The sequence below is a fragment of the Dermacentor andersoni genome, chromosome 11 (assembly GCF_023375885.2).
Source record: "Dermacentor andersoni chromosome 11, qqDerAnde1_hic_scaffold, whole genome shotgun sequence".
NCBI lineage: Eukaryota > Metazoa > Arthropoda > Arachnida > Ixodida > Ixodidae > Dermacentor > Dermacentor andersoni.
Window position 1 is genome coordinate 16,945,096 of NC_092824.1, and position 23,450 is coordinate 16,968,545.

General features: G+C 43.5%; 1 protein-coding gene across 1 annotated transcript in view; it reads left to right on the forward strand.

Moving 5' to 3' along the window:
• The window catches only part of LOC126517574 (xaa-Arg dipeptidase-like), a 59,603-nt gene that overhangs the window by 30,662 nt on the left and 5,491 nt on the right, over window positions 1-23,450 (forward strand). The window contains exons 2-5 of the mRNA XM_055064840.2: window positions 7,397-7,604; window positions 17,702-17,850; window positions 19,087-19,236; window positions 19,781-19,922. Coding sequence (XP_054920815.1) covers window positions 7,397-7,604; window positions 17,702-17,850; window positions 19,087-19,236; window positions 19,781-19,922 — 649 coding nt within the window. The remainder of the gene's footprint in view (window positions 1-7,396; window positions 7,605-17,701; window positions 17,851-19,086; window positions 19,237-19,780; window positions 19,923-23,450) is intronic.

Sequence of the window (23,450 nt, forward strand, 5' to 3'; positions counted from 1 at the left end):
TTAATAAAGACGTCATATGCTGCGACGGGGTCAAATTGTTGAAGAACATCTGCCCAGCTTATTTCTGCTACTACGTTTCTAAATACTGTGGTCTTAGCTTCATTCATGATTCTGTATGTAATGGGTGCATATGTTTTGGAAGGACTCTGTGGTGTACGGTAGGGTTTAAAGAACCTAAAAATAGGTAAGTGGTCACTAATATTAGCTAGTAGTACACCTGCTTGCACATCATCCTTTTCGTAACTTGTAAAACACACATCTAGTAAAGTATGGCACAAGTTTGTTACTCTAGTTGGCATTTGTATTACATTTTCACAACCAAACGAGAGAAAAAAATCAAGCATTCTTTGTTGATTACAATTAAGCAATAAAAGATTGATATTGAAATCACCACAAATAACTGCAGGCAATTTAAACTACATGCATTGTTCTAACATATATTCAAGAAATTCTAAAAAAGTAGCCTGTGATCCAGAAGGTGGCCTATATACAACAGCAAGTATGGTACCAGCCCACTTTACCATGAGACATTCAAAGTGTTGATTTATTATACAAAACTCTTCTATGGTGACATAATTTAGGTAGTTCATTATATAAATAGCCACACCTCCCCCTCTCTTTTCACTCCGTGAAATTGATACGCATTGGTATGCTGGAAACTGTATAACATCATATTCGTTGGTGAACCAAGTTTCAGTAAAAGCTAAAATTTCAAATTTATGGTCTAATTCATTTAGCAAGATTTCCACAGAATCCTGTTTGCTCCGAAGGCTTTGAGCATTGAGATGGAATAAGGAAATTTATTTCTTTCTCGTAGGTGCTTTGAATGTTTGAACGAATCAGCATCATGATAAGAATATGTGAACGGGACTGTCATTTCAAGGGTGTCAGTGCTATCAGTTACTGCGATGCGCGTACCGCCCGTTACTCAACGTATCTCGTCCAGATCGTTTGTCGTCCTAATCCTCATGGCTCGGCTGCGGGGGCCGCGACGAACAACCATTTTTCCATTCTTTAGCCAGGCAAACACATACTCCTTTTCTTTGTTTTATGCTGTCTTGTTTGTGCTGTCAGGTTGTTTGTTTGTGCTGTCAGGTTTTTATTGAAGAATATTTTAGATTTAGTTTCCTTTAGCTGTCCTTTTTTTTGTGAGCCATGCGTCTCTGGTTGAACGGGGTACGAAGCGTACAAGAATCGATGCAACATTCTTAGCACTCTCCCCGACCTCAATGTCATTGATAGACAGTGAGGGCAATTGATGAACAGCCTCAACATCTACCTAGGAAAGGAGTGGAAGTTCGAGATCAGTGGCCAAGACATTAAGCTTTTCCAGCAAGTTTTCATTATCATGATAGGGCAGCCCAACTAGTTCTAAATTTTGACGTCTGCTGTACTTCTCTAGTTCGTTAACTTGGTTCCTTAATTCCTGGTTTTCTTGTTCTGTTACCCGAGCCTCGAATTTATCCACTCGCTTTCCGAGGGCAGACATGTCTGCATCCTGCTGTTTTATTTTTGACAGAACTTCATCGTATTTTGTGGCCATTTCTTGCATAAACTGCTCAATACCATCCACCGTGGCCTTTATCTCACCTAGTGTATCGATTTTTGACTTAATCATAAGTACTTCTGTGAGCACGAGACGAATATTTCACGAGCACGAGACGAGACAATTTCACTTGCAAGATTTGCTTCCGGTCCCTCGCTTGTTTTCTTACCGCTCTGGTTGCTTCGAGCCTTAGCTCTTTTAAATGTTGGGCATTTCTATGCCTTTTTTGCAGTTTCTGTCTTTTTTTTGTATGCGGCTTCATTTACCCCTGAACATGTGCCAATATGATACATATAATGACATTCCGAGCAGGTTAGGAACACTGCATCCTCAGAAAGCTCTTCGTTGCATGTAAGACATGTGTCAATCATTTTCCCGATCGTCACAGACCGAGCAGTCAGCAGCAGCGGCTACCAGAAAAAAAAGAGGAAAAAAGGAAAAAAAAGGAAAAAAACTGCAAGAAATGCAGAAGACCAACCTGCAATTTAAGGCGAAGTTTTTAGGGTCCGGATAGCAGCTCCTGCGGTGCCGCTGCTGCTGAATGCTTGCGAAGCAGGTCTTCGGTGGCGAGCTACATTTATAGCTGTTCGGTGGTTACGTGAGAAGCTACATCGAAACTAGCAGCCAGTTTCCATGGCACGTTTCAGATAGCCAGTCATTCTTCGGTAGCTCATCCAGGCTAGGCGTACGGAATCGGCTCCTGTAATTTAGGGCGAAGTTTTTAGGGTTCCGATAGCAGCTCCTGCGGTGCCGCTGCTGCTGAATGCTTGTCTCAAAGTCAAAGTCAATGCTTTCGCATTCCTACACTTAACCACTCTTAAGTGTCTGTCGAAATTTCAGCAATTATTTTAGCTCTTCAAGAACTTCCCGTAAATTCTTCGACAGCTGTAATACTGACCGATACTTTGTCAGTGTGTTCAGCACTCGCCTCAGCCTCAGACAGTGCCGTTTTGAGTGTACTAGACACATTATTTCGTTCGACCTCACGTCCGGTGCACTTGTTCGGTGCCACGTCACGGTAGTTTGTCGGGTTTATATATAGTTTGTGATAAAAGCTACGAGATGGGGGGGGGGGGGGGGGGAGTGCGCAATGAGCAGCGTGCTTTGAAAGGCTAATACCAGAAAATGTGACTCGTAGGTCCTACTGGCTTGTCTAGCTCTCGTTCACCACTTCAAAGAAGTAAACCCTCTTCACTAAATTTTTGTCACTTCCTGACGGACAAAAGTTACCCTGTGTGGCACTTATTGCGTTTTAGCTTCTCTGTTAGCCACCATTTGAGACAACAAAGCAAACCTCGTTCGGAGGCAAGAAACAAAACACAAAACAAAAAAACTAGGAAGAAACCGGGCGAAAGAAAGAAGAAGGAATACAGAGCGCTTTCTAACCGGAGCTTGCCGCAGCTTGGGTATAAAGCACCAGGAAACCGCTTAATGCAAGAAATAGCCAAGATGATCCTGTTGAGCTAAGCAACTAGATGTATGTTCTTCTTTACAGAGCTGTCTATAAAAGATACATGAACAAAACTGCTAATGGCAATCAAATGGTGGTGATCTGCAGTACGAAAGTATGCGCAGAAGACGCTGTGTGTTGTACCTATGGAAAAAGGCACATGAAGTGTATAGGAAGAGGAAGCTTCACCTAATATATACACGTATATATGGCCGTCGTATAGTATATATATGACAGCTTCACCTAGTATATTCAAGTTGGGCGTTCAAAACATCAGACAAGAATAGAAGCCTTATTCTGTACCTGTAGCATCAGAAAGAAAAATCATTTGCCCGGTTCAAAACTCAATAACAGCATAACCTCTAGATTGCATTTTTAGGTCGCCCTTAAAATATGTAGTGAAAAAGTTGACAGTCACTTCAGCATGCTCTAAAGAGCATGACCGTGAAAGCCTTCGCGCTCACGAGACATTTATTAAATTACTTTGACATTCTCATTCGGATGAATTGTTACTGCCAATTACTTGTTTTCTTTTTGCTTCTTTTTCTCCTTCATGATCATCATCAGCCTATTTTCGTCTCTACTGCAGGAAGAAGGCCTCTCCCTACAATCGCCAATTACCGCTGTCCTGCGCCAGCCATTTTGAACTGGCGCTTGCAAGTTTCCTAATTTCATCAGCCCATCTAGTCTTTCGCCATCCTCGACTGCGCTTCCTTTCTGTTGGTACCCATTCCGTAACTCTAATGGCCCATCAGTTATCTATTCTACGCAATACATGGCCTGCGCAGCTGCTTTTTTTACTCTTTATGTCAATTAGAATATCGCCCATCCGTTTTTGCGCTTTGATCCAGGCACACCACTCTCTTCGTGTCTGTTAACGTTGCTCATCTTGTAATCAGGGGAGCTACTGCGCTATAAACACACTGACAACAGAAGAAGAAGTGAGTCCTGTACTGTTCCCTTCTACTTGAGTACTTCATGTGTCGCAGTAACCCCCCTAATTACAAAATGTACTTCCACCAACTAGCCCAATTTGCCGCTCTACTATTCACCTCACGCCTAACATTTTTCATTCCATCGCTCTTTGCGCGGTCCTTGCCTTGTTCTTGAGCTTCTTGAACAACCTCCAAGTTTCTGCCCCATATGTTGGCCCCGATAGCATTCCGTGATTCTACGCCTTTATTTTCAATGACAGTGTCAAGCTCCCAGCAAGGATCTGGCAATGCCTGCCGTATGCACTCCAACCCCTTTTTATTCTGTAAATTCGCTTGTAATATTAAGGGTCCAGTGTGAGTAATGGATTTAGATAAACGTGCTCTTTTACAGAATCTATAGGCTGACTGGCAATCCTGAACGCTTGTTCCCTTGCCAGGGTATTGAGCATTATCTTTGTCTTCTCAATATTAATCTTCAACCCACTCTTACACTTTTTCTGTGAAAGACCTCAATCATTTGTTGTTATTCATCCCCAGTGTTGCTGAACAGGCCAATGTCATCTGCAAACTGAAAGTTGCTGAGATATTCGCCATTGATCCACACTCTGAAGCCTTCCCAGTTAAATAGCTTGAATACGCCTTCCAAGCATGCAGTGAATAGCATTGGAGAGATTGTGTCTCCCTTCTTTCTTTATATGCATCTTTCGACATTTATTATGGATAATAAAGGTACCTGTGGAATCTTTGCAGATATTTCGAAGACATTCACATCATATATGCCTTCTGTACTCCTTGGTTATGCAATGTTTCCATGACGGCTGGCATCTCTTCTAGATCAAATTTATTTCAGTAATGCATGAAAGTCAAACAAAAGGTTGATTGTACACCGCAGCTTTCTCAGTTACCTGATTGATGGCATGTATGTGTTTCATTCTAGAATATCTCTTACTGAAGCAAGCCTGTTCATTTGGTTGACTGAAGTCAAGTGTTACTTTCATTCTATTGAAAAAAAAAAAAAAAAACTGGGTGAATATTTACTGGTCGCCTAGACATCGCCACTGGTTAATGGCACGTTAGAACGGTCGTGGCAACTCTATGAAGACCATTATTTAAGACACATAGGCCGGTTCACTGAATTATTTCTTCAAAACATTGTAACACTTTTGTCGATGAAGCTAGGTACATGGGCTTGTAGATATGGTGCTTTTTGTTTTCTTGTAGCGCAGGCAGAATGAGAGGGACACCAAAAGGTAATTTAGAAGAACGCACTGCGCTAACTTTGAATAACAGATTTATTTCCAGTTCTCGCAAGCGTACTCGTACTGCCAAGAGCGTCATAAGACACGGGTACATTGCTACGCACGTGTGAAGAAAATCGCGAAAACCCAACGCACACCCTTTTGTGGCCACATTGATTATTTAAACGGGCGTCTGTTCAACTAGAACAGAGACAACCGAGCTGTTTTATTGATAAATTCATGGTGTACTGGCCCAAGCGCTTCAGTTTTGGTGCCATAATACCAGACGGTCGTCAAATTTTGCGACCCGTGAGCTATCGAAGGCTTTCGCCTTAAGAAAAAATGAGCGCGGATTTATTCGCACTGTAGACAGAAGCGATACACATTAGGTGCCGCAAACACGTTCGCACTTACGTGCTAAGCACCTTGGAATGTACTGGCATATCGCGAGCCTATTCTGAATATGATGAGCCCATCTTGCTATCATATTGCTAGAAGTGTAATGATAGCGCACCTTGTGCGACATCGGCGACATTCAAACAGGCGATGAAAGTGAGCGGTGTTATAAAGTAAAACGCGTGCAGCGTAGAACAGGAGGGCGTCGGGAGGTTTCTGATTAAAATTCATAAGGTTATATGTTGGGAAAATGCTGCTCAATGAGTGATCACAGGTGCTTCTTATCGCTTAGCCATACAAATGAGGGAAAGCATGGATTGCTTGTCGAGAAAAAAAACAGGAAAGTGCAATTATAAGCATAAAGTTTCCAAACAAAATGAATGCTCCCATTCCGTTTCATTTCTTTGTTTCAGCACTAGTTCTTTTCAAAAAGTAAAGCAGAAGACTTGTTTAAAAATTTAGGCATATTACCCGCGAAAACCACGATATGGTTATGAGGCACACCGTAATGGGAAACTGCGCATGAATTTCGACCACACGCGATTCTCTAACATGCATCCAATGCACGGGACACGCGCATTTTTACATTTCGCCCCTATCTAAATGCGGCGACCATGGCCTGGATTCGATTCGGCACCCTGAGGTTTAGCAGCGCTACCCCAAAGCACTACGCCACCACGGCAGATAAGTAGACACACCAGGACTAGGACAAAAAGTCGGTGTTGTAGCCGCTTGGCGAAGGCCTTGCCCCTATTGTTTTTCGCAGCAGACATTTTGCGTGCATAGGTCAGATATAAATACAGTGACAAGCGCGCTTATAGATAACGTATACATATTGATAAGCAAAGCGTCATTTTCAGATTATTCGCGCAAAACAGAGTTCCACACATGATTACAGACTGATATGGCCTAGTGAAGTATCTTTACACACAAAAAAAATGAATTTGAGAAATACATATAAAAGTAGAGTGTGGAAAAGAAATTCCGCACTTAAAAGGGAACGAGGAATGCTAACAATGACAAACATTTATTTTCATTCAAAGTCACATAAGCAATGAAATAAGCTCACGAATTTCACTGCACAATAGCGTTTTGTAATTGTTCCCTTTTCTAAGATTGATAAACAGGACTCAGAGTCGACACTGTAGCCTACATTTTGCGTGATTAGTTCGCGCAAAAGGCATGGTCGAAGTTTCGCTCTCAAATGTCGTCTTTCAGGTGACGAGGCTTGGTTAGACTACAGATATCAAGAAATCCTGTGCGCCTTCGTTTTAGGCTATTTTGATGTTTCAGTGATGGTAAATTCCTTATGTTGAAGACGTTCCTGTTATGCGTTTAGTATAATTTGTTGCTCGATATCCTTTACAAAAGCAGCCAAATCTACGCATCTATATAAGGCTGCCACTGTGACTTTGTTACTTTCCAGTTGAAAAATAGAAATCTGAGTCAATGAAATTCAGTAAAGATGTAACGGTAAATGTGAGAGAAATGCGCTAAGATTACGTCGCACCTCTTTGAGCTCGCGCATCCATGATTCAAACAACGTTCATCGCATCGCAATAAGTTGTTCAGGATGTCATTAGACACTTGTCCTGCCTCTTCGAGAAGTCAAGTGCACCTGGCTGTAGTCCATGCGCACCGGAAATTCCACTATATATATATATATATATATATATATATATATATATATATATATATATATATATATATATATATATATATATATATATATTTATACATACGACCAGCTTCGCACTGTTGAAGCATATTCACTGTGTCTCGCTTCGATATTCCTAATGCTGACACATTAAAACGTTTACGTCTTCTTCAGATGGAAAAGTATGCCTGCATCGTTGAAGATGCCATTAATTCAAGAGCTGACACGCTGACATTACTGGGGCAGTACCTGTGGCGCAATCCAGAACTCGCCTTTGCCGAGGTCAAAGCCCATGACTACATCAGCAGTTACCTCGAGAACGAAGGATTCAAAGTGGTCCGAAACTACGTGCTCCCCACGGCTTTTCGGGCTCAGTTTGGAGGTGAGATTGCTACTCTGGTAAGATTGCTCCTCTGTGCCATTACATTTTCCCGTTCGTCAAGGTTGTGCACAGTTGCGATTTGGCTGTCCCGAGACTCATCGGAATTCAGATTTCACTATTACGCAGAAGTATTCTCATCATAAGAAAGGTGTAAGCCAAGTGTTCTACCAAGCATAACAGCGTGATTGAACATACTGACACAGTCGGCTATATAATTCTGCATAACTTCATTCGTAATACATTTTATTCATTTCGAAATACTGTCAATCCTCTAGGGAAGATTGTGACAGGAGTGGGACCCAAATACCAACATTTCAAGAGCATAGGTAACAATATACAAAAGAAAGAATGCCGAAAACATGAGCCACTGTCTGATGTTCATTGGAACATTTGTAGTATATATATATATATATATATATATATATATATATGTACACACACACATACAATATACACCATTAAACTACTGTGGTTTCAAGTGAGAAGACCACAGAAACGGACGAGGCAAGGAAACGTTAAATGAAAAGCCTACAGATGGACGTAAGTGGCTAGTATTAGGAGCTTGGGAGCCCCGGTCATCATCATCATAATAACCATCATCATCATCATCACCCTGGCTACACCCACTGCAGGGCCAGGGCCTCTCCCATATCCCATACTTCTCCAACTACCCCGGTCATGTGCTAATTGTGGCCATGTTGTCCCTGCAAACTTCTTAATCTCATCCACCCACCTAAATTTCTGCCACCCACTGCAACGTTCCCTTCTCTAATAAACTAAAATTCTTCTTCTTTTTCTTCTTGGAATCCAGTCCGTAACCCTTAACGACCACCGGTTATCTTCCCTCCTCGTTACATACCCTGACCCCCCCCCCCCCCCATGCCCATTTATTTCTCTCGATTTACGCTAAGATGTTTTGAACTCGCGTTTGTTCACTCAGAGAATCTGCTCTCTTCTTATCCCTTAGCGTTACACCCGTCATTCTACTTTCCATAGCTCGTTGCATCGTCTTCAATTTAAGCAGAACCCTTTTAGTAAGCCTCCAGGTTTCTGCCCCTTACGTGAGCACTGGTAAGACACTGCTGTTATACAGTTTTCTCTATAGGGATAATGTCAAGCTGCTGTTTATGATTTGAGAATGCCCGCCAAATGCACCACAGCCCATTCTTATTCTTCTGATTAATTCAGTCTGATGATCTGGATCCGCGGTCACTACCTGCCCTAAGCAGATGTATTCCCTTACCACTTCCAGTGCCTCGCTACCTATCGCAAACTGCTGTTCTCTACCCGAGACTGTTAAACATTACTTTAGTTATCTGCAGAATAATTTTAAACCCAACCTTCTGCTTTGCCTGTCCAGGTCAGTGAGTATGCATTGCAATTGAGCCCCTGAGTTACTAAGCAAGGCCATATCATCAGCGAATCTAAAGTTACTAAGGTATTCTCCATTAACTCTTATCCCCAATTCTTCCAAATCCAGGTCTCCGAATACCTGCATCCCTGACGCCCTACTTTATTGGGATTTTGTTGCTTTCTTTATGGAGGACTATGGTGGCTGGAGAGCCGCTATAGATATCTTCCAGTATTTTTACGTGCGGCTCATCCACACCCTGATTCCGCAATGCTTGCATGACTGCTGTGGTTTCGACTGAATCAAACGCTTTTTCGTAATCAATGAAGGCTATATATAAAGGGTTGGTTATATTCCGCACATTTCTCTATCACCTGATTGATAGTGTCAATAGTGTGATATTGTGAATAGTGTGATAGTGATAGCCCACCTCTTATGTAATACCCCCTAACCGGGGTCTTTAAATAATAAAGTGAAGTGAAGTTAGTAGGGTCCATTGTTGAGTAGCCTTTACGAAATCCTGCCTGGTCGCTCGGTTGACAGGAGTCTCAGGTGTTCCTAGTTGTATTTGTGATTACCTTAGTAAATACTTTGTAGACAACGGACAGTAAACTGATCGGTCTATAATTTCTCAATTCCTTAGTGTCCTCTTTTTTATGGAATAAGATTATATTAGCGTTCTTCCGAGATTGCGGTACGCACGAGGTCATGAGGCATTGCGTACACGAGGTGGCCAGTTTTTGTAGAACAATCGGCCCACCATCCTTCAACAAATCTTCTGTAACCTTATGTTCATCAGCTGCCATGACCCTTTGCATAGCTCCAAGGCTTTCTTTACTTCTTCCGGCGTTATTTGTGGGATGTCAAATTCCTCTAGACTATTCCGTCTTCCATTATCTTCGTGGGTGCCGCTGCTACTGTGTAAATGTCTATAGAACTCCTCAGCCACTTGAACTATCTTATCGATATTAGTAATATGGAGTTCCGGTATGATGTCTGCAATTCTGTCTAAAAACCTTTCCAGTGTTGTCTGGGCTACAGTAAGTGGGTCAAGCGCATTACACTCCCTTATTACTTGAGGAAAAAATGAAAAACGGAATATATTCTGGTGCAAAAATATTGTTTAAACATTTGGTCATGTTCTCGGCGCGCTTCCACGTTTGTTTTAGCAGTAGCAAAGGCTACTGCTAAAGGTTTTAAACTGGCTCTTTAACAATTGGTAATAGGATTTCAGACGACGGATTTCGGCTCTGTTAACAAGGGCAGACAACTTCGCTCGCCGCAGTAGCTTAGTAGGGGAATCACTTCGCTTGCAGCTGTTAAAGATAAATCCTGTTACCTTGCGCTGTACGGCTTCCAGCATAGAAATGTTTGTTTTTGTGTAGTGGAACACACTGTATTCGCATATTCCGGCATTGGCCTAACAAACGTGATGTACGATAAGCGCTTTGTATCTGTGGTAGCGTAACGTTGTGTTCGTTTGAGGAAAAACAAGTTGTTGATTGCTTTTTTCCTCACCTGTTGCACAGGTACAGCCCAGCTGAGATCAGATGAAATCAAAAGCCCCAAATATTTGTACTGAGTCACTGTACGAAAGCAGACACCGTCAATGATCTATGGAAATAAAAGTTAACTTTTTTTCTTGCTTATGTTTATTACGACCATTTTTTTTAGAATGAGCTACAATCCGTCAGTCTCGGCACCACTGGGCTGCATTGTGCAGGGAATCGTTATGGGGGATTTGCTGGCTGATGTCTTTAATCTCACTGTAAAGCATGCAGTCGTCTGCCAATAACCTAATTTTAACGTTTGCTATTTCATCGATAGCGTCTATATATAACGTAAACAAGAGAGGTGCCTGAACAGATCTTTGTGGGACACCCGAAATGACCTTGACTGTGCCGGAGTTAAGTCCCTTATGTTGCACGAACTGGTAGCGATTTGAAAGGCAGTCGCTTATCCATTCAATTATTGGACCATTACCAAGTTTTTCTGTGAGGTTACTGATAAGTTTAGAGTGAGACACATGGTAGAAGGCCTTGGAAAAGTCTATAAAAATTAGGTCGATTTGTGATTGTTCATATTTTGCTAGCCCAAAGTCATGTAACGCCTCTACGAGTTAGGTGACGATAGATAGTCCGCTTCTGAATCCGTGCTGAGCGCCTTGTCCTGTTTGTATTCTATCTTGTGCGCCGTCACTATTCGCACTTCACCTATTGAAAGCTATGCACCAACTAGCCCCACAACGTGTTTTATTGAGAAGGGGAGATCAGACTGTTTTCTTCTACGTGCTTAGTGATTGATTTTATGATAATGGTTTCAAGAATTTTGCAGCTAGTGCTTGTCAGAGAGACGGGCCTGTAGTTGGATGGGAGTGAAGTGTCACCAGATTTATGTACCGGTACTACTTTCGCGATTTTCCCGTCCACTGGAAGATGGCCACCACGAATTGATCTTGTGAATGTGAGATGAAGATATTTGCTAATCGGTTCAGCATAGCGCTTGAGGAAGCTGTTCGGTAGGTTGTCCGAACCACTACTTTACCTTTCATCAAGCTGTAAGAACAGTGAAACAAGGCCAGATGCTGTGATGCTTAAAGACGGTAGTAGTCTACCTTGGCCTACGTAACTAGAACTTGGTGCAATCTTTAGGCTGCTTATCGGTGCTAAAAACAGAGTGAAAGCATGAATTAAAATTATTCCCCTTTATCTTCTCCTCCGCAGCTGAAGACGCAGCAGGTGTTTTCCGCTTTATACTCATGTACCACCAGAATTTGTCTGGCGAATTCTTGATAAATTTCTGTAGGGTGTGACCAAAAAAGTGCTGCTTCGCGTTTCGTAGTTTGCATTTCAGGATCGACGTCAATGATGCAACCTCAAAGCTAGCACTTCTTAGCGTATATTTGGTCTTTATAACACGTTTGATTTATTTTGCGCTTTAGGTGAATTATGTCGCGGTTATTCCATGGGCTGTGCCTTTTTGTAGCCTGCTTTTGTGCAGAGACTTAAGTTAGATATACAATGCATAATGCGATGTTTAAACTGGGCCCACACTTCATCTATGCTTGCGTTATTATCTGTAAAAATATCTTAGAAGTCAGGATACGCTTTTGAGAGGTAGGTCATTATTGCCGCATCATCATCTTTCTTAAAGAATAGCACATATTTTACTGGACCAAGCTGTCGTATTGGAGCTGACAAATTCAAAGTGCAAAGAACTATTCTGTGGTCCGATGTGCCGTCTAGAGCTTCAATATTTGTGCTGGTATTGAAAGGTATTGAAAAACCAGCTCAGAGCAATTTCGCGTAATTAAAATCATTTTATTTATTCACCCGCGACACTATGAAACCTGTGAAGTGTGCTAGAAGATGCTGATCTGGCGTAGATTCCAGCTGCAAGAAATACAGTAGGCAAAAAGTAACGAGGGAAACGCATTTATATCCAAATGAAGACTCTCTCATGACTTTTATGAAATGAAAGTTGAACTTGTGGTACAACTAATGCGCTCACATTTAAGAGCTTTCCGTTGCAGATGTATAATGGTTGAGATGCCTAGAATATTTAGTGAAATCTCCTGGGGCCGCAGCGACTGCCGTCATTTGTTGGGGCAAGCTTTCGAAGAGCCGCATAGCTATATGCGGCTCTTCGTACTGTAGACCGCACGCGCTCCCATTCTTCCTGTACAGCGCCCCACAGTGCATCCTGCGAGTCACTCTATAGCGATCGGCGCGAAAGCCTTTTTCATTGCGCCCCACATATTCTGATATAGGTTCACGTTGGCACTTTGAGCGGGCCAATCAAGGAGCATCACGCCCAATTCTTCTGTCAGTTTCCTTACTGATCAGGCCGCGTGTTGGGCTGCGATCATGTTGCAGGTAAAACAGGCCAACTGAGAAGGGGCCTTCAAGAGCGCACGGAACGACATCGTCCTCAATGACCCTGCGATACACTTCGGCGATGAATTGGTCTTCTAGGCGAATGAGTGGACCTAGGCCATCCTTGGAAAGGGCTCGCCACACGCTAACAGCTCACCGGCCACTACTGACAACACGCTGGAGGTTACGTGGCTTGAATCTGCGAAAGAAAATTGTTAGGTGCATTGGGTAGCGTTGGCAGGTGCCTTAGAAATGGAAACACCTGGTACGGAAAAATGGCACCCGATTCGAATAATGACGGGCGATTCGTCTGTTTATTTCGACTAAGAAAGCATCTGCAACTATTTAACGAAAGGATGAAGTGTTTGAAGTCAATAGGGTATTATCTCAGCGCGTAAGACAACAAATATACCTGGTGTTTCCTGTTCTCCATACGCTCTTGCGCTGGTCCCATCGCCAGGAAAATGTGGATTCGTCTGTAACCATGACGTAACTCCAGTTCTTAGGCGTACATGACAAATTCTATTCAGCAAATAAAAACCGTCCGCGCCTGTTCGCATCCGGAGCAGAGGTTTTTGTGCAGGCAACCAATTTAGGAGGTTTGCTTCGTGAAACCGTCTTCGCACGGTTTTCTAGCTCGCATCCACACTAAGTTCGTCCACTATTTCCCTCGATGTGAAAAATGAGGCTTCAGCTGCGCATGTCACGATTTGAAGATCCCGGCACTCTGTCATAGCTCGAAGTCTGTGTCCACGAGGTAGATTTCCAAGTCGTCCCTCATCACAGTACGCCTGGAGAATACGATTAACCGTCGACAACTGGCGGCCTGTAATGTTGGCAATGTCACGCTGCGGAACATTGTACCGCTAAAGAGAAATCATCTGAACTCTATTTTTTGTCGACACACCTGGCATGGCTAAGTTCTAATAGCCTTAGGAACACTGGTTCCTGCAATTACATACAATAGCGAACGGCGACACCGCCCCGTTAAGATGTGGCCCTTGTGCAAGTGGCGTCTGAAAGGATACAGTTGAGTAACACAAGCAGTTCTGCTTTACAGCACTTAAAGCGGGCCGTTGGTAGCGAGGAGACAATGGTGGAAAAAAATAAATTCATAAATAAAAAGCGACGTTTGATAGCGAGCAAAGCACACAATCGTCTCGCACGTGCGGGCTTCCTTTAGGCAGCCCCGCGTGGCACGAACAGTTGCTTTGATTGAAATGTCAGCGGCGCGCCGGTGCGGCGGTATGACAAAACTACCACACAGAATCTGCGGTTGAACGTATCGCAGTGGGACACGTACTGTCCCACTCGCCGCCTGAATTGAGCATGGCCAGCAGGTCGCGCTAATTGCACTTTCGGCCACGCGCTCCACTGCTCGCGTTTCATACGTCCACGAGAGTACGTTGCTACCGCATCCGGGGGCCTGTATATGCCGATACCAGCATTCTGTGTATATTGTATATGCCGGTACACGATACCAGCATTCTGGTGAAGCTTACACCAAACTACATCTACATCATTCACCGCAGGCATGACCGCGTAGGCAATTCCCTGGCGTAAAAAAATTGCTACTCCTCCGCCTCTAGTATCTTTATATTTGCGAGCAACGGTGTAACTTGCTAGCACGAATTCGTGATCACAAATCGTTGAGTGTAGCCACATTTCAGTTACAGTGGCAATATCGGGTTTCAGAGCCAACAAAACAGAGTCAAACTGGTCCGTCTTTTTCTCATGACTTCGGGCGTTAACATTCAGAATGGTTAACGGCGCCGTTGTCGGGAGGGCTGTCCTGTTGGTAGTTCCACCTCGTTTCTTTTTTCACTTCATATGTATTGCTACTCCTCTCATCTCAGGCAAAAAGACGACCATTTCTTTGTACTCTGTTGTAGATAAGTCTTACCGTTTCCCCTCTGTCGCGGTTTTCTTTCGCAAAGTTCCACAGTTTTCTTCTAGTTTCACGAACTCCGAAGGAGTAGTCTTCGCTTATGGAGTAACCGGTCCCCCTAAGCCCAGAACATGACCGGAGTATATTAACTTTCTCGCGATAATAGAGTAACTTAAGGATAATTGGCCTGTCTCTAGATTGGTCTTCCTTAATTTGATCAAGTCGGTGAATACGTTCAATACCCGCAGTCTTTATGTCTAGAGTATCTTGAAATATTGTCTTTGATGCCAGGTCGTGGAGCTTCTGAAGTGATTCATTTTGTTCTTCCTGAACCCCACGGACTATCAGATTTGACCACAGACTTATGTTATCCAGTTTAACTTTTCTGTTCTTATCCTTCATATGGTTTCTAGTTTCGCTATTCGCTTTACGGAATCGGAAACCTGCTTTTCCAACCCGCTAAGTTTTTAGAGTTCCTTATCATTTGCACATAGTTGCTGGTTTGTGGCAGTGTTTTCTTTCTTAATTTTCTTTATGTCGTCCGTGATTGCTTTTAGTTGCTTTGAAAAATCGCCTCCCATCGGCCCGTGATTAGTTTCAGTATCGCCATTGAGTAGCAACAGGAAGCGCAGAGAAATCGTTACTTTAGTAAGCACTTCGCACAATGACCATGGGCATGGCAGCAAAATTAAGCAAACATTATTGCTACGGTAACATTTTCCGTATCGTTCGCTCACCTGTACAAGAAGCATGAACGGCTTTGGAGAGCGCATCATGGCGTAGCTGCCATGCCCACTGTCGAGTGCCGCAGTGAAGATCGCTTTAATAGTCCCGTTGATACATGCTGCCGCCAGCACCCCTGGTGGTTCCGATGACGACAACGTTGCCCCTCCAGGGGTGGTTGATGATGAACTAGCTGATGAACGATTGTTGCCATCAACTTTTCTTGATCGTTGGCCAAAAACAGAGGCGGTGATAACGGCCCGTTGTCATTTGGTGATAGTCCCACAGAAGCCAACAGCCGTCTCAGCAGAACCTGTACAAAAAGCATGGACTGGTTTGAAGATCGCATCAAGCCGTAGCTGCCATGCCCACCGTCGCGTGCCGCAGTGACGATCACTTTTATAGTCCCGTTGATACACGCTGCCATCAGCACCACTGGTGGTTCCGCTGACGACATAGTGGCCCCTCCAGGAGTGGTGTTTAACTGATGAAAGTATATGGGCATCAACGTTTCATGATCGCTGACCAAGAACAGAGGCGGCGATGACGGCGCATTGTCATTCGGTGATAGTCTGGTAGAAGCCAACAGCCATCCCAGCAGAACCTGTACAAAAAGGATGGACTGGTTTGAAGACCGCATCAAGCCGTAGCTGCCATGCCCACCGTCGAGTGCCGCAGTGAAGATCACATTTATAGTCCCGTTGATACACGCTGCCATCAGCACCCCTGGTGGTTCCAATGACGACATATTGGCCCCTCCAGGCGTGGTGTTTAACTGATGAACGTACGTATATGGGCATCAACGTTTCATGATCGCTGACCAAGAACAGAGACGGCGATGACGGTGCATTGTCATTCGGTGATAGTCTCGCAGAAGCCAACAACCATCGCAGCAGAACCTGTACGAAAAGCATGGACTGGTTTGAAGGCCGCATCAAGGCGTAGCTGCCATGCCCACTGATTTACTGATTCACTAACTGATTGACTCACTGATTTATTGGCTGTGTTTAACCAACCAAGGCGACAGACGGGCTACAAAAGAGGACATTGAAGGTGGCTTTGAATTAAATATGATGAATGTTATGTTTAATGTGCAGTTATATGTAAGCACAACAACTTTACTCCCTTTTACCTCCATCTAAACGCGGAGGAGGCCATGGGCTGAACTTGTGTACGAATAAAGCATTTTTTCAACAGCTTCACACTTTTTCACACTGGCTATAGCTATGATGGAAATGAACTCAGAAGGCAAGTTTCTACGACCAGTCATTCTACTAGGACATCCTATTAAGAATAAATACAGCATATAGAACTAAAGGAACATGAACACATAAAAGGAATCATAGAGAGCAAGTGTATAGTGTGTCATGTGCTAAATAAGTAGTCGTATGAGTGCGTCTGTACCCATAGGTGAAAATCAAACTATGTTGTGAACTCCAATTGATAACGGATATGTAGTGGCAGAGCACTGTATAAAATTAGTGTGTGGCGCGAGTTCTACAAGTAGATTTATGATCTTAAGCATTACCCGTCAAAATTCCTGTTCAACTCTATTATACAATGCGCATTCAATGAACAATGAGGTAAATATGATGCATAATCAGCATCAACACCACATAGAGAAATGTATTGTAGCATAAACTAAATTTGATTGTTATTGTGTAGAGAAGAAAGCGTTTTTAAACATCTGAAGAAATTGAAGTTCTATGGCTTGGTTTATTAGCCCACTTAATATGCGGTGCACAGAGGCGCATAAGTGGTGGAAGAGTGGTGCACGTCAGGCTGCAATTGCAAATAGCTTGTAATTTATGGCTGCTGCCTCTCTGTTCTACCAGATTAGTGTCCAATACATCATTTCCAGCTTATCTGTGTACCTTTCCAAGGGGTTAAAAAAATACGCGCCTTCACTACGCATTTTCTATTCCACATACAATGTCATTTGCACAACATTCTATCTACTGTCAATAAAATTCAAACCGGAACAATTCCGAAACTGACTTGAATGTATCGTCTTGTTTCCATGTTTACCAGTATTTGTAACAGTGACTTAGGTAAGACTACAAAACGTACTCTAGGGTGTAATCATTGCTTAGAAACCGGCTGCAAATCCACTACACGTCGGACGTCCACGTAAGCATCCGTAACAGGCGTTCTTAAGAATTATTTGCTGTTCACGTCTCAATTTATGCCCTTAGTACACTGGGTGACGTAATTAGAGGCACCTCTTTCACTGCATCATCTCCGACGTGATTAATTGCAGATGGAGACGTGACAGTGGCTGTGCTGTGCGAGTACGACGCCCTTCCAGGTCTTGGCCACGCCTGCGGTCACAACCTGATTGCCCAGGGCTCAGTAGCGGTCGCGGTTGCCGTGAAGGAGGCGCTGCGTCGAGCGCCGCTGAGAGGAAAAGTACGCTGTTTAATCAAAGAGAAATAGTGTACTCGCATCAAGAGTATCTCTGCCTGCGTTGTGCTGTGGGATAACGGACTATCAATACACAACTGGGCGGGAGGAATGATAAAAAAAAGGAATGTTATATAATGTTCATTGAAGTACCGTTAAGAAACCCGTAACCTTTCAATAGGATCAGGGAGAACTGTTACGGAATCGGGGCCCTATTTTTTCAATGATTTTTTTTTCAAGAAAAAGTATCACGTGTAATTACATTACACGAATTGCAGTTCTTCACGGCATAGCGGCATTATCCCTGAGATATGCAGACAAATTTATTCGCAACATGAGCTAAATATCGGATTGTTTCGAATAGCTCTTCTATAGCTCTGCGAGAAGCGAGGTACTTCTCACGGTGAAGTTTTATTCGCCATCTAGGCTATACCTAACCGGGCTCAAGCGTAAGCTGATTATTTTGATTTTCTTTGAGCGTTTTGTTTGTAGATTTGTTTCAATTCCTCTTCTTTTCTCCTTCAGCGAACGGTTCAGGCGCCACCGCTATCTCCGAGGCCAGCCAATTGGCGCGAACTACTACAAAAGACTAATGCAAAATTAAATAAATTGCTACAAAATGCAACTCTTATGGCATTATTTTTAAGAATATATTTATTTTTTCACTGTTTCGAATTTTGACGTTGACGATGACGGGGCGCGGTCGCAGCCGCGCCGCCATTATCGCGCGGATTGAACCCTCGCGCAACGCATGATAAGAAAAGTTCGAAATGAAATGCTACAAAACACGGGCATGCTCTCAATTTTCTCATTTGCGCTCATTTGTCAACCAGAAGTCCAGCTACGATCAAGAGGAATATGTTTGAAGATTTTGTGTGCCGCGAGAGCCCAATTTGCTATCTCGCAGTGTAGATATACGACTTGAAAACGAGTTCTACATGGCACCTGCGTCCGGCCCGCCCATACTGAGTCCATACGGCTGTACGGCCATGGAGAAAGATACTACTGCTACTTCTACTAACTACAGCTAATACAAAGATTAACAGCAGTTTTCTGTATCGACGTTGCCTGAATTTTCTTTTCTTTGGGTAGTGAGTATATGGTCAGTATATGCGTGTCACCTGGCCAAGCTGTAGGTTAAAAAAGGTACAATGAAAGGGCTCTGCAATATGTCAAGAAGCAGCGTCCCTAAGCGCATATTCTTGCGTCGTGAAGCAAGGAGCCAATTTTGGATTTCCGCAGGTCGTGCTGCTTGGCACGCCGGCCGAAGAAGGGGGCGGCGGCAAGGTGCATCTCCTGAAAGCTGGAGCGTTTGAAGGCATCCACTTCGCGCTCATGGCCCACCCGAGCACCCGTAACGTAGCTGCATGCGGCACCACATCTGCCACCAAGGTGAACTTTTCTCGCGTTGCGTGCCCGCTGGGAATGGGTACCACTGCGCGTTCAAATGATTTGGCATGCATGTCACGGCAAAGAAAGAATTCATTTTGCTACCTCATGTGCGCAGTGGTTCTCTCATTTGCAGCGCCATGGTTGAACAAAGCTCAGAGGGCTCTAAGCCGCTGGTAATGTAATGAGAGATAATGCGTTTGCTGTGCTTGTCAGCGAAAAAATGCTGCGAAAGTATCGCTCCAGTCTATGTAAAAGGGTGACAGGCTGCGATGAGCACCGAACAATTTAGCGTTCTCTAATGCGTAATGAACAGAGAAGCGTAGTATGGTATACAGATTTTGTAAATTTCATCTGGCACTAGTCTCAGCGGTCTGTTGCCAGAAATACGAGGAGAATAACTAGCAATACGGCGCTCAGGAAGAGCAAGTGCTGATAATTTACAAGCAAGGTTCTGCGCCTTGATACGCGATTATACTTCGAGAACCAGTACGTAGCGTTCCTCGTGTTCATATAACTGCATATTCTTTGCATGAATTTCAACCAGTACGCGGTGACCTACAAGGGCCTTCCGGCTCATTCGGCTGCGGCGCCCTGGCAAGGCCGCAACGCGTTGGACGCCGCTGTTGCTGCTTACGTCAATGTCGCCTTGCTCAGGCAGCAAATAAGTCCCGAATGCCGCGTTTCAGGTGAGCCCCCAGTTTCAAGGACATTAGTACACCGGAGGTTCATATGGCTGAGATAGCAAGGATGGAGTGACGGTCTAGTTGGTTTATTATCACGCAAATAGCGGCGCTTCAGGACGGGACAGGTAGAGGCATGACGCAGTGTGTGTGGTTCCTTCATGTCCCGTTTTGAAGCGCTGCTCTATTAGTGATGCCGAGATACGCCAGGCTTAATGAAAGTGGGATATTTATTGGAATATAATTTGCATAAAAATGGCTCACATGTGGCACAAGTTTGCGAGTGCCAACTCCAAAAAAATAATTTATGGACTATGTAACCTTGGACATAACTATCTGTGTTTCTATGATATGGCAGGCAGTAATATAAACAATGTATACGTGAGTTCGAGCACAGCACTTGGTACAAATAATTTTGTCGCTTTCTGACGCCTAATGGCGGCCTTCGGTACCTTGTTAATAAGATGATAATGCAGATTTCATATTCACAACCCAAAGCGGCAGTGCAATTTTTGTCATTCACATAGCTAGTGCATAAACAGATAAAAAATTAAAACCTACGTCATTGAACTACGCTTGCAGAGCTTAGATATTTGCTTACAAACTAACAAATAACTATATTATACAGTAAACACACGCATTCAATTGCGCCTTTTTTACGCCAGACCGTCGATCAAGAAAGTAGCATTCCCTTTGCTTTTTTTTCACCCGCATTCTACGCGAAATCGCGTATATTCTTCTTTCTCTGAAAGTGGCCAAACAAACACTAACTGGTGGAGCTTCACCGTAACATTACTGTACAGTTTTACTGTACAGTTTGACTCCCAGCTTTCTCAGTCCTCTAAATCAAATTAATTAAGACAGTGGCAAGCATCTTTGAATCACAACCACAGATTTCAGCGACCAGGTGGTATTGTCTTCTAGATATGCTGTGCATGAAATCCATGAGCAGTTTCCAATTTTCCTGCTTCATTTTTCTTACTTTTTATTTCTGTTTACTTTTTACAAGAATGAAAACCGAAAATATGTCCGCGCCACCTTATGGCTTTTCTTTTCCTTGCCATCACTATAACTTATTAGGCAATTTAATGTACCTTTATAGCCCAGGTTCGTTTAAGAGTAATTACTCAGAACGATAGCTTTATGCAAAACAGTGTTGAGAAGTGCGTGCATTCAAATGCATCTTCTAAGTATTGTCTGTCAAATAGGCTGAGAGAACAATCATCGTAATAATCCGCACGCGAATGCGAAACTAGTATCTTCAAGATTCAAGATTCATTTATTTCTCCAAGAGAAAAATGCCCGGGACAAAAAGCTGCCATGGAGCAGCTTCATTATGCAAGAAGGTGAGGCGTGCATACAGGACACAAGAGAAGAGAAGTGGACAACACGAACGCCGACTACCAACTGAGGCGAGCACCGAGGCGAAAAGAAGAAAGAAGACACAAAACTCACCTGCGCAAGCTCTGGAATGGTATCACCACGTGTCAGTCGGGTACATGTGCCGGTCTACGCGTGAGATAGCAATTAAGGCCCTTAATCTCTTCCTTATGTAAAGTAATCGAAGGCTGACTCATGCACGCACTTCCATCATTATAGATATGCCATGGCTGTACCATAAGACGCGTATCTTCATTCTTGTACCTGTACAATATCGCGCATTCATATAACTCTCGCGTGCAGTTACAATCTTGGCAATGTAGGGAAAGATTAGAAGGCGATCCACCGGTTACCGACCTTTTATGTTCCATTAGCCTCTGATTGATACACCGTCCCGTTTGCCCTACGTAGAACTGGCCACAGCTAAGGGGAATTTTATAAACCACACCCATGCGACAGTCAGTACAACTGATCATTTTCTTGTGCGCACCATGTTTCAGTAAACATGAAACAACCAAAAGATACCGGAAGATTATGTATCAGCTGATCCAGTTGTTCGTGTTTATGCCTCATTGAGTGAATGTTTAAATGCGACGCTGAGAACAAGCCTTTCTTTGCCATACTAGATTCAAGTTCACAGGGGCAAACACGTTCCAAATACCGACTGACTGTCATCAGGAAATGATAAGAAGAATAAAGTACGTGAGCATACAGAAAATGGTTGGTAAGCGCAATAAATGTAACTGCAAAGTCGAGCTCTTGCTGACCCCCCCCCCCATATGTAGATATCTCTTGTACCGTAAAAATAACCACGGGGGGTTGTCAAATTGTACGATATAAAATTGGGCAATGAAACTTGATGCTTGATCACAACTGAAACTGTTTATTGCCGCAACCTTAAACACAGGCACACAGCAAAGTAATATGACGCAATTTGTTTTGGGTACAATATCCTTACAAACAATGTACGAGGGCATGACAAAACTTCTGCGGAATAATCATGTCGCACTGCAAGTGAGCTTGGTTTGAGAAGCACAGACATGTGACATGTTTTCAAATGTTACCATTCCTGCGCAAGTGACACCTTTTGCTTTAGACCCCATCTGATGACGCAGTGAGCCTCGCAATGTCCTCTCTGCATGCAATTGTGATTGTGGGTGCATCATCGGTTTGACGAGCGAAGATTTTACCATTGCGCACCCAGACATGCTTCCATTTGTCTTGGCGTTTCTGCGCAGTTGCCTCGTCCAGAATGCGCTTGAGTTCAGGACAAAGGTTCTCATTAACAAAAATTCGCATGTCAGGATCAATACCAATGTCAGAGCATACCAATCTTGCAGCGCGCGCTTTCTGAAGAAAAGCCTCACGGACATGCCTCCGATTGTCTGGACCAGTATATTTTTTACTGCCGAGTTTGCTGTCGGCACGCGGTAAATTACGTCAACGTCAGTTGGGAAAATAGAGGCATTCACTTTTTCTGCAATTCTACCTATTATCTCGGTTAGGTTCTCGGGCGTGTTGCAAGGAACACCTTTAATTTCAACATTTGTATTTCGAGAGTATTGTTCGGCAGTGAGGAGACGACTTTCATGAGCCTTCAACTGCTGTGCAAGGTAACTGCTACGACTTTCAAGTTTAACGTTCGGCTCTCAGTTCCTTGTTCTCCACTTTCATTTTCTCATACTCCTTACTAATCAACGTAAGGCTGGTCTTCACCTCCCTCATTTCTTTCCGAAACTCTCTGTCAAATGTGTCTCTAAAATCTTTAAAGTCTGCATGAAGTTCACGTTTCAGTTCCTCGAAAAGGGCCCTTATTTCTTTAGACATTGCAATGCAAATACACCGTGGCAGCACCAGCAACAGCAGGAAACAAGACGAAAAAAATAATTTCGGTAAGGTAGGGCAGCACAGACCTGCGTGGAGTAAGCACACGATTGCGAGTACGTCGAAGCTTTTTGACAACTGGTTCAGGAAAAATAAATAATTTTGCGCACTGCAGAGAAGTCGATGTTTTGCAATTAGCTTTTTGTGTTTAGTGTGACAACATGCAACCTAAGGTTTGCGCTAATTTCAGATAAAATATTGAGAACGGGCTCTTTTGAGCGAAGATATGTCTCAGTAACACATGGCGTCAAAAGTTGCGTCATTGGCTTT